Below are 12,369 nucleotides of genomic sequence, written 5' to 3'. Positions count from 1 at the left end.
ATTGTCTTCTATTTTGTATGTTATGTCCACATTTTCTGTGTTCCTTCTGTAAAACGTTCTGCGGCAACACACACACACACACACACACACACGGTTTGGCACTTCAGCCGATGACCTTTTAAATTTTACTATTTCTTTTCTGTATGTGTGTAATAGAAGGTTGCTATGTGCTGAATTGTTGCTACTATGTTCTAAAACTGTTGCATTTTGTAAGTGGCTCTCACTTCCAAAATACTTTCTCTGAATACGGCCAATTTCTTCTTGTAAGTATTTGGGTGTACCATGCAGAAGAGTGGTATTTAAGTTGCCTAATTCTGAAGCTGGACTTTTTGCATAATATATTTTATACACTAGACTTCTTACATTGGAATGATGTATTGATATCCTTTTGATAACATAGAAGGTGCTTTTGCAAATAGGTCCAGAAATGCAGGCTAATGAATGTCCTTTTAGTCCTGTGTATTTCCGCACTGGACAAATATCCATATTTTGCAGCACTTTCATTTTACTTTTGTCTTTACCTTTTACATATTGATTGAGGAACTGACGTAAAGATTTGAACGCTTTGTTTGAAATGGTACACATTGATGTGAACGGCCATTTGTATACTGGACTGTGTGGTTCTGCTGAATCAAGAGGTAATTCTGAGTTTTCAGGGAAAACATTTGTAAGCTGTGTTTCTTGTGCCATGATGGTAGTATTGATTTTCTCATACCCTCGTCCACTGCTATGGATGGCAATTGTGTTTGTTTGATTTTGTTTGTATGCTTCTTCATTAGAATATGGTTCTGTGGTTGTTGTGTGACTCCATTCACCACCACAAACATGTAAGAAATTATTTTTGTTGACATTCAGTTTATTGCTGAGCTTCTTTTGTAGTTTAGTACTTAGTTTTGTTAGTGCTTTCATTCTATTTAACACTTCCTTTTGAGAAGGATTGCACGGTCCACGAGAGGTTGTAGGATTAACTTTCTACGGTAGGCTTTAAGGGGCGAGAATGATTTCGGTCCTCTTTTTAGTAGATTTTGAAGGACTCCGTGGCGAAACATTTTTGATAAAATACTTTTTTTTTTACTATGCGTTCTTGTTACACTATCAGGATTGTTAGGAGCATTGTTAGCTGTACTGGTAGTCGTTTTTTTGACAACATTTTTGTGTTTTGTGACACATTTTGATGGAGGAGGTAAAGTTTCGGTAGTTGAGACTTCCTTTGTTTTGCTAGCCAGCTGCATTAGCTGGTTTGTTCCAACATTCTCTACAAACTCAACAGGTGGCTGCTTACATTGGGCACTTTTATTTTTATTTGCTCTACTTTTGCGTTCCTTTCTACGGAGTTGCTTTTTGGTAGGCATTCTTTGGTGTCTGTTGAAAAAAAAAGGTATACTTTGGTCTGTTGTCCAATGAATGTTTGCTGTGTGCATGAGTCTGATGGGGAAGCTCTTTGTCATGGTGTGTCAATGTGCATTGGACTCTTGCAATTATTTGGTAAGGCTACTTTACTATTTGCATACTACAACAATGTGCTTCAGAAGAGAGTATAAAGTGGGCTCGAGAACCATTATTAATAAACAAAATGCCATAAACTTGAACCAGCAACCTATTTTCTAAATCTAACCTTCTAAGGATAACGTATGTTATTTCAGTTCCAAACACACAGGGATTTGTGAGCCATTCTGCCTGTTATCCTTTGTTCAATAAATCGATATTTGTAGGTAGAATGGTTTAGAAATCAATGTTTGCTTTGGTGCCCAAATTAAACAAATAACCCACACAGCCTCTTTGAGGAGTAGTTACAATATAAAGGTAGTACTGTACTTACTTTTCATTGCAAAATAACCAGGTTTATTCGGATATGTCGTCTGCAGTGTAGATGCTATTGATTCTCAGGAGAGTAGTCTTCACTTCGGTGCAAAAAACCAAAAACAATTACTTTGTGTGTTTACAACAGTGATGATACTGCACACATTAATTGTGCTTTTTTCGTCACAGCATTCTATTTTCATATTTCAAACCACTGCATGTGTGCATTTCACTTCACTCTGTGCAGTCTTTGCATGGTATTTGCAATATGGTACTTGAAGTCCTTCAAAATTGCTAACAATTTTAAGTTTATGGAAATGCCTTGTATTTTACAGTGTTCCATGTATAGGAGAGAGGTTTGTAAGCGATAGGGCACAGTAGTAGATGGGGCAAAATGTTCTACTTGCAAATTAAAAGCACGATGGCGAGAAATCGGGGACCCTCAGAGGGAGTTGTCACCAAAGATATTGGGAGCGCTTACTTTTCTCATACGATTACATTGCAAGTAGCATTACTTTAGGCCGTACACAGTACACAACTCTGCCATTTTCACATACAAAATTGAGTTCCGCCCTATATAGGCATGCTTGCAACGTGTGTATAGGTTATGCGGAAGACAGTAAGCAGTCGTGTGATTTGTCAATGATAAATCGGACATCTTGCACTTAAAGGGGGGAGCGTTGGTATGTATTGCCTATGCACATTTAGCGGCATTAATTTGTCCAAATTAAATCATAAGGGTTGCTCATGTTCTCTGATTAAAATATACATACCTGTACTCTATACTCATGCATGTGCACATGCATGGAGCTGTACGTAGAAATTCGCAATACTTGCACAGTAGCTTGTGAAGTAGGTGCTTTGCAATGATATGCGACTTCCATTCAGAATCATAGACAGCAATTTTGAAGTGCGCAATGTTGATGACGGAGTTACAATTAGAGATATTCAATGTGAATAGTGGATGGTTGTGTGACTGCTTAGTTTTGTCCAATGAGGGACTCGACTTGCTAACGCTGTGGAAAGGGTGGAAGGACTGTGTAAGAGTTACGTGCCACACATAGGCAACGCTTGTCCGCAGGTAGGGCGCGTCACATACAGGTTTCTACAGCAACTGTAGGCATCAGCCAATCAGATGTTCACATTACTCTTTTGTGTCGAAAGACGGTGCGTACACTGAAGATGGCAGAGGTGCAGAGGGTCAGGGTTTTGGTGCTTGGAGACATATTTGTGCATGGCTTACAACACTATGCCGAGAGTAGACATGTGGCACACCATTTCGATGTGAGAGGAGTGGATGTGGTGTGGAGCGCTGACACTGATGCCAATGCTGCAGCAATTCTGCAAGTTTGCAGAGACATGCGTACAATGATCACTCCTCATGTGGTCATTTTGCACTACGGTGCTTCCCATGTGGGGTACGTGAGTTCACGTACTTTGTTGGCAGATTTGGCACAGTTGGTTGAAGCACTCATGACCATCTTCCCAACAACGAAAGTAATTTATTCCGCTTTACTCCCTAGAGTAAAATGGGACAACAATTCGGTTTTCTGTCCAGATCAAAGTATTGGGAGGTGTATCATCAATCGCGGTATGCGTGCATTCATGTTACGAGCTGGTATATTTTTCTGCTGCCATGATAACATTGCTTGAAGTAATGCAGATTATTTTGAAGCAGATGGTGTTGCGCTATCTTCTTTGGGAAATGCGATGTTCTTTTGGAACGTAAGGCTTGCTTTAGAGAAGGTTCTGTAATGGTTGTAGGAGTAAAGCAAGGACAAAAAATACAACAAAATAAATAAAATAACAGATGTCTGTACGGTATCTGGCCAACAATAAAAAAACAGCTATTTTCAGAGCCCACCTTAAAGGGGAAAAAGGGGAATAACACTTTAATGTACCATCGTCACGCTCTGACCCTAAACATGTCCGCGAACATGGCGGTACTATGCAGCCAGCGCATATCACCAACGGCTATTCAGGGGTGGAGATGCATGCAAATGAGAATGAGTGGAGCTATGGATTGGTCCATAAGGTTCAGTAGGTGTGTTCTGAAGGGTGCACTTTAGTAAGACGGTCTTCTCCCTGGCAGGAGACCACACAGCCATGGCTTTCCATGCTCGAAAACAGATTATCGGGATTTTGGGAGACTCATGGATACATTGGTTGAAGGTGCATGCAGAAAGCTGCAGTTTATCTGCAGATCTCGGATTTCTTCAAGTGGAAGTGCACTGGCATGGCGTGCGTGGCATGAGATGGCTGGACCTGGTACCTCACTGTGAATAAGGCTGTTTGTGCCTTTTTAAGAGATGTTGGAATGTCCTCCTTCTACAATGAAAACATTTTGTTTCGCAGCTCTTTCATTTTCCGCAGAGATGGAGTCCACCTCACATATGCTGGGAATCAGATTTTTCTTCGCAATGTACAAAATGCATTGCGACCTCTTTTAAATTCACACTAACCTATCTGACAATCCGTTTTCTCCAATCCACAGTTTTTAACCCACACAACACACCATCCAAAGGCTCTTTTCAGAGCCACCACTTACTCCCAGCGTACACTTCATTGTGTTTGCTCCGCTTGCACCCTTCCTTTTTTCCCCTATGACTGTCAGCAAACTTTTCCACCACTCCGCGGGGGTCCTACGACCGTCACCTCATAGTTCTATCTTTAAACTGAGAAAGGCGGCTCTTAAAAGAGCCTTTTCTCTACTTTTTGTTGTTTTCACGTTGATTGCTTCACAGCACACGACACACTAGGAGAAGAGGCCAAAGGAGGGTAAGGAAGGGACATCAGCCATGGGGATAAGAAAGGGCAAGTGAACAGAGAAAGATATAGGGTGAGCTTCATTTAGGTAAGGAGCAGATCTTCTGGTGCTCTATGACCGTAGCATCAAAAGCACTTCAAAAACTCTCCCCCCTGCAGAGTACTGCGTCACAATACGTACACACTATTGTCACCTTCGAAAGGTAAGGGTCAACAGCATTGCAAATGGCTTTTGAGGCAGCTGGAGGGAGGCGCTCCTCCACAGGAGTGTCTCTTCTGGTGTGAGGATCGGACACAGAGGATGCTGTGGAGGAACTCAATCGACTACGCTCTTCACATGGCAACACCTTGCAAATGTCCACAGTGCGGAACAAAGTGAGGTGTCACATCATGGTTGTCGTACCAAAACTGTACGAACCAAGTCTTCTGCGACTCAGCACCACCTCGCACTGGTTACACTTCACCAGGTTCACACATGCTTTTGGTACGTTCCGATAAACAACCGCCACACCCACGACTCCCGGCAAGTGCTCCTAGTGCCGAGTTCCTCCACTTCATTCTCTTCCTCCCCTTCTTCCTTGCTCTCTACATCCTTACCCATATATCTCTCTGCAGGCCCTTGGGGAGGTGGTGGTGGTGGCGGGTTTGGGGGTGGTTTAGAGGCTAATGAACCAACAGCAGCCATGGAAGCCATACCGAATAGTTTCCCATTGGTCACTACAGCAGTAAAGGCAGTACACATCAATCTGCTATAGCAAGAAGGACAATGAAGATGCGCTTGGGGTGTGGCCATTTGTAGGGGTGGAAGGGTGTGCCTCGTGACCGTCTTCATCACTGCAAAGCGGTACAAAACTTTTACACACCAACTCCTAAGGTCAGGTATTGTCTGGGATATGTGAAATTATATTTGTACCCTCTACAATACTTTGCCTTGTGTCTACAAGTTCCTTTTGGACTGTTGAGGAAGCACACAAACTGCGCAAATGAGTCCACACGCTCAGCCTGGGTGCGGTCACATGATGACGTCCTGAACACATCCGCGCCAGACATGGGAGCCCGCTGGACAGCAAATGCAGAGTACCAAACGTGCGCATGCGCGCAAGTGTCCTCCGGACGGTGTTCGGGTTCTTAAACTAATTCGAAGTGCGACACAAGTGAGACGGACAGTTAGGGACAGGCGTTATGTTCGCTATACTCACGGTTGTACTGTGCATGTGCATACATGCTATGCTCACTGTACGGACAGGTCCAGTGTCCTTAGGACACCTCCATGTTGTTTGCCTACGAACTTGCCGGCCACCGTGCCTGTTCTACGGACGGAACCATTTTGGCTGCACCCGATACGGAGAGGTATACTGTCCTTCACACACTCCCATTTTGCTCATTTACAGCCATCCCGCACATCTGGTGTGTTCTATGAACATGTTTCATCTCGTTTACAAGCGGTACGGCGAGGTATAATGTCCTTAGGACGCCCCTTTCCGTTTATGTACGCACAACTTCAACAGATGGTGCGGTCAAACATCAAGTCCATCTTACTTGACATTAGTAAGGGTAGGTGTACTGCCTTTACAGCACCCACATTCCATTCCTTACGGTTAGGTCGAACAGGCGCGCTGTTCGCGAACATTGTACGTCTTTTTAAAAAACGCAAACTCTTTCACTACAAGTACTGTACAAAAACATACCAAATACACACTCTCACACTTCACCCAAAGAAATAGCAGGGGAAGCTGACACTGACACAAATATGGGGGAATTAGGATTCAACACGAGCTGGTTATGAGGATACGATTTGTGAGGGGAAGAAGGGGTGGATATTTCGTCACAACGTCTATTTTCCTCTTGAAGGTTTGGGGAAGGTTCACTACGGAATGGAGAAGCAGGGCAGGTACAGGTGGGGCAATGGTAACAAGCTTTTCCTCCACAAACTCCCGTAAACTTTTAAAATTCTCGTTCAATATGTCAATTTTCTGCTCAATTCTTTTTATCCTATCTTCTTCTGTCTCGTTTGTTGCCATTCTTCTCTTTCCTGGTCTATAAAATAATACTTATGTTCAATGCCTATAAAATACTGCTCATTATTTTGCATATGTAGTGCAATGTGAACCATTATTGCCGCTGTCTTCAGACATTTCCCCATGCGGAAAATACTCCTCCAGCCACTCCAAAGTACTAGCCATTTCTGAGTCAAAATAACAGAAAGAAATTATTATTTCTGCACCACATACCAAAAAATACACACACATACACAAAAATGAACTCCACTCACTTTTGATGTAATCTCCCTTCGTCCTACTGCGTCCGTCCACTGTCGTTCCAGGCTGCCGAGTTTCTGTGAAGTGAATACAATGCAGGCATCCTTTTTTTTTATTAATGGTACCATCCATTTCATTCTACATGGTTATTAAATGTGTCCTTTTCTTTTCACATCTTCATGTTTCCATATTTACTTATAACTACTTATAATATCTTTATGTCCTTCTTCTACTTTGTACACTTTTAGTGTAAGACAATAGTACATTTTCGGATATCCCCCTACCCCCATCTTTGGGTAATGTTGATCCTGCCCGCCCCGTCCGCAAACAGGCGCTCAGTCCGTACCTTTCCATTATCAATAGGGAGGGGGTTCTGTATGTTCTATGTTAAATGTATATCAAGTATGTAGATTATACTACATATCTCCCAAAATCACAACATCACAGTGTATATTCCACACAACACCTTCATTGACACACTGTCATGATTAAGTTCCCCTTCCAAAAACCTGTAAAATTCACTACAAAAAAAACTTTGTTGAGGAGACGTTATGGTCAAGTTGCACTACCAAAAACCTGTGCGGTTCACTAAAGATGCCGTTGTTAAAATTGATTTCTAAAATCTTGCCTGGTGGACAGATTTTAGGAGTCCACCCCAGTTATACTGAACAGGGTAACTCTGAAAGGTTAGCCAAAACCCAATCACGGCAGCAAAGGAGAGCAGTCAAGGATATTCCCAGGAGAGTGAGCGGGGTCAGCGGCCCACAATGAGTACACACTTTGCAGCACACAATAAATACATTTAGACAGGAAAGTGCAGAAATACTATATTTATTCTAGGCCCAAAACACACACGGAAATGAAACAAGCAGGTGATAACGTTACACAACACTCAATTATAAAACATATGTACAGTCACCTTTAGGTTCTTAAGAGTGCATACAATACATAATTCAACAAAAAGAAGCTAGGTAGTGATGCAGTAGAACGGAACCAAGTCACAAGGATAATACCCTATATTTAGAAGTCCAATTCCTATGATATGAGGGGCCTGCTGCCCAAAAGTCACAAAACAACTTATTAGGAAAAGGGTCTGATGTGGGAAGAGTTCTTGTGTTGGTGAAATGTTCCAGAGAGATATTCAGCTAAGTTACTGGTAAGTGTGACGAATCAAGAGTATTTGCCCTGTTAGGCAGAATCCTGTGCAGTGTCCTTAGGGACCACTACACATAATTAAGACTACAGGTGGCAATACAAGTTTTACCTTTGGTACAAGCCTGTACTACTATGTTAAAGTGGTAGCAGTAGCGGAGCAGCCAGGCTTATCTCACTGACTCAAGGTTTCAGGTAAAAAATAGAAGTACATTTATTTTCAAACCATTTGTTATAAACACGACACTTCTATTTATTCACAACCACACGTAAAATATACTACAACTAACCAATTCACTTTGTACGGTATAATTTCAAGGCAAGTACCCTGTGTTTTAGGGGACCGGTGTTGTGAAACAAAAGACGTTACCGGGAATACACTTGCAATCACTTTTTGACAGTAATGACAGTTCAGTCTTAATAAAGAAACGCGTATCCGCGGCAAGAAATGTTACTGGGGCAAAAACACACTTAGCACCTGAGATACCCAGAGAGAGTTGGGGGCAAAAATCATAGGCAATACTTTTGTCAAGGCAGACAGAACCAGAGAACACTCTTAGACAGAAATTCAAGAGTCAATAGGCCGGAGCCAATGTCAAGTGGAACGGGGTTCCTGTTGTCGAGGGTCACACAGTCGGATAGTTCACGATTCAACATAGCCAGTACTTAGATATTGTCAACAGAGGAAGCAAAAGTTATAAGAAGGAGGGAAGACAAGGGCAAGCCTTGGAGATGAAGAAAAGGGATTCACCCTAATTCCTCAAGCAGAACACAGTACCTTATTCAATGAAGAAGCTGGTGCCACGGCAGATGTTCCTGGTAGTTTCCTGCAGATCCACGGTTTCTGGAGCTTCAGTACGAAGGAGGACGGCTGGAAGGGTCTGCACCACACAGGGGTGAAGCCGGCAGCAGTGACGGTGAATAAAAGGTGCGCTCCTTAAAAACAGGAGAGGATCTTCAGATGGCTATCCGGAGCACTAAAGCAGTGTGCAGCGATTTTGACCAAGAAGAGGATCCTCTGGCTGTAGAAGATGAGCTGGTTATCCCCACCAGGCTCAAGCGAAGACGACTCCGGACTGGATCTTCTCTGGTCATCGAAGGGTAGATAGCAGAGGACTGCAGCAGGGCTTCACTGGGACGGGATAGTTGCAGCAGCCGACTTCTTCTCAGCTTCTCTTCGGTTCCTTTTAGTTCCAGTGGCGACTCTGACTTCTAGCACAGGAGACCTGCCTTTTATGCGAAACTCCCCCCTACACACAGCCTGGCTGTCAATCACGCAGCAGGGGGGTTTGTCCGGCTCGGACAACCACCTCAGCCAACCATGGCAAAGTGCGACTTGGGTTTCCCTAGGATACCCTGTTCAGGGGGTGACTACACCCCTCCCTCACATTCAGCCACCTAGACACCCAGGCGCCTAGAGGAGGGCTTCTTGGCAGAAGCCTGCCAAAAGACAGTGAACAAAGAAGGCAAACCTGGTTTGCCGCGCAAAGTAAAACACAAGAAGGACTTTAACAAAAAGAAATGGCGAATAAACCCGACTGGAGCCAAAAGAAAAAGTATTTGGTCAAGCGGGTTTAAGTTCGAGGCTAATATAATAGTGTTAAGGTGAGAATCACGGGAATGCTGCGTACCTGTATTTCTGGATGGTCTCGACGGGGCAGCCAGACTGACAAGAAGACTTGGTGACACAAGCAACCAGCCTCTCCTCCACCCTGAGTGGGAACTGGGTGAAAGATGGACCGATTCCCAATGCCACAACCAGGTTCTAGAGATGGCAGTTCTGCACCGCGTTGACAGAAGAAGTGGTTGGAGGGAATCCTTGAAGAGGGGTTGAGAGTCCAAAGGTGTGGGAGGCCACACTTGTAGCAGGCACTGGATGCTGAGAAGTAGAGTCCAAAGGTGTGGGAGGCCACACCAGTAGCTGGCGATGGGTGCAGAAGAGTAAGAGTCCGAAGGTGTGGGAGGCCACACCCGTAGCTGGCAATGGGTGCTGAGAAGTAGAGTCCAAAGGTGTGGGAGGCCACACCAGTAGCTGGTGATGGGTGCAGAAGAGTAAGAGTCCGAAGGTGTGGGAGGCCACACCCGTAGCTGGCGATGGGTGCAGAAGAGTAAGAGTCCGAAGGTGTGGGAGGCCACTCCAGTAGCTGGCGATGGGTGCAGAAGAGTAAGAGTCCGAAGGTGTGGGAGGCCACACCCGTAGCTGGCAATGGGTGCTGAGAAGTAGTGTCCAAAGGTGTGGGAGGCCACACCCGTAGCTGGCAATGGGAGCTGGGAGGTTGGGAATCCAAAATGGCACAGGAGAAAACTTAGGGAATTGGCCAGGCCAAAAGAAGGGAGGAAGGATGCAGGCAGAGAACCAGGGCTGACAAGGAGGGGAACCAGGAGGGAATGAAGCAGGACCAGAGAATAATCCCAGGAAGGAACCTGGCCAAAGGAGGCAAGTCCGGCAGTAGGCGAGAGGTAGGGTCAGGAGGAGCAGGGAACAAGGTAAGCACTAACTAGTTGAGCGGGAGAAGGCGAGGACACGATCCGGAACAGAACGCGTTGAGACGCGATCTGCTCCCGACCGCGTCTCTCCCTTTATGGGCCGCCGGCGCCTGCGAGGCCTGGAGCGCAAGCCTGATGGTTGCCAGGCGCCGGCGGCCCCAGAATGAGGCTTGAGCAGCAAGCTGCTCCAAGCCTCGGCGGCCGCCCCCACGTCGCATGCGCGGGACCGTAATCGCGGTCCCCGATGCAAGCGCCGCGGAGCTGCCGCCCCTGTCCCTGGAGCTCTCCCCCCGGCGCCTCCCCAAACGCGGAAGCGCGGGTAGAGGCGCCAGGGAGGGGGAGCGCGAACCGTGAACCCCGGTCTCCTGGTAAGCGTGACAAATAGCCTAAAACAGTACCATGTTTATATAGTATAATCGCAGTAGAAAAGTTAGGGTAGATACCACTGCCACCAGTCAAGTCTAAATGTTAAAAGAGCGAAACAATGCTCTAGGAGGTACAGATAAAAAGGGCTAAGGATTAACCCTTTCCAGTACTCCATGTAAGATGGGGTGTACTGGATCTGTGGTTAAATGACTAAGTAAAGTTAATGGCAACTTTACCCTTTTCTGGGGGACAGTAGTCAGCCTCAGAAATGGAGTCGGTGGGAAGTCTAAAAGACAACCCTGTGTCACTGCACTCAAGGTGCTGTGTAACACACAAAAGAAGGGGGCTACTGAAGTGGTGTACTCCAGAGCCACAATCACAAAAACAGATGAAATACACATGGCAAAACACGGGTAAGAGTGGGAAAAAAAAGAGGTACACTCTTACCAAGTGGAAAAATTAACTCCAGCAAAGCTGCTGAGGGACTCACTAGGTAAGGGAAATTAGCCATTGAATGAGAATTCTCCCTAACACTCGCCCCCCATCCCCAAAATAAGGGACAGGAGGATTTAATCCACTCCTGGATGGTTCTCATACCTCTAGTCTGTTACAAACATCCTAGAGAGACCATCAGCATTTTGGTGGCGACTTCCTGCTCTGTGCTCAATGGAAAAATCAAATCCTTGCAGGCAGATTGACCATCTGAGTAACTTTGGGTTTTCCCCTTTAATTTGCATCAGCCATCTCAAGGGTTGGTGGTCAGGCTGAAAGATTAAGGTAGATCCATACAAGCATGGCCTAAACCTCTTCAGTGACCACACAATAGCAAAATATTCACGTTCTATTGTTGCCCACCTTGTCTCAGGATCCATTAACTTCCTGCTGATGAAACAAATGGGGTGTTCCCTACCTTTCTCATCCAGTTGACTAAGGACTGCACCTATACCTACATTAGAAGCATCAGTTTGTACAATGAAGGGTTGGTGATAGTCAGGAGCTCTTAGGACTGGAGATTGACAAAGGACTTTCTTCAGACCTTCAAAGGCTTGATTGCACTCCTCATTCCACCTGACCTTTTTTAGGAAACTTTGGGAGAGGAGATGACATTCAAGGGAGAAGCTATGGTCCCATAGTTCTCTATGAAGTTCCTGTAGTACCCAGTGAGACCTAAGAAGGCTCTCACTTGGGTTTGAGTAGTAGGGGTGGCCCAGTTTTGTACAGCTTGTAGTTTGCTAGGCAATGACCTTATTTCTCCTCCTCCTACCTCATGTCCAAGGTAGACCACTGTACTCTGTTCAATTTGACATTTGCTTGCCTTTATGGTCAGATGAGCCTGTTCCAGAGCTTGCAATACATAGCCTAGGTGTTCAATATGTTCTTTCCATGTAGGGCTGAACACTGCAATGTCATCCAAGTATGCCATGCAGAAGTCCTCCATCCTATTCAGAACTTGATTGACCATCCTCTGAAATGTAGCAGTTGCATTCTTTAGTACAAAAGGCATTACCTTGCATTGGCAGAGGCCAGCTGGGGGAGAATG

General features: G+C 45.0%; 1 protein-coding gene across 5 annotated transcripts in view; it reads right to left on the bottom strand.

The window, feature by feature from the left end:
- Positions 1 to 12,369, bottom strand: part of FANCD2 (FA complementation group D2) — a 2,923,540-nt gene that overhangs the window by 1,402,892 nt on the left and 1,508,279 nt on the right. For 3 of the 5 annotated variants that reach the window (XM_069644087.1, XM_069644090.1, XM_069644088.1), the window contains one exon: positions 6,839 to 6,901. The exons of the other annotated variants lie outside the window; for them this stretch is intronic. In XM_069644087.1, the coding sequence (XP_069500188.1) occupies positions 6,839 to 6,901 (63 nt within the window). The remainder of the gene's footprint in view (positions 1 to 6,838; positions 6,902 to 12,369) is intronic. 5 annotated transcript variants of the gene reach the window in all.

Source organism: Ambystoma mexicanum, chromosome 2p (genome assembly GCF_040938575.1).
Source record: "Ambystoma mexicanum isolate Mex_15411 chromosome 2p, UKY_AmexF1_1, whole genome shotgun sequence".
Taxonomy (NCBI): Eukaryota; Metazoa; Chordata; class Amphibia; order Caudata; family Ambystomatidae; genus Ambystoma; species Ambystoma mexicanum.
The sequence above is the reverse complement of the archived record's forward strand: the minus strand, read 5'-3'. Positions and strand labels throughout refer to the sequence as shown.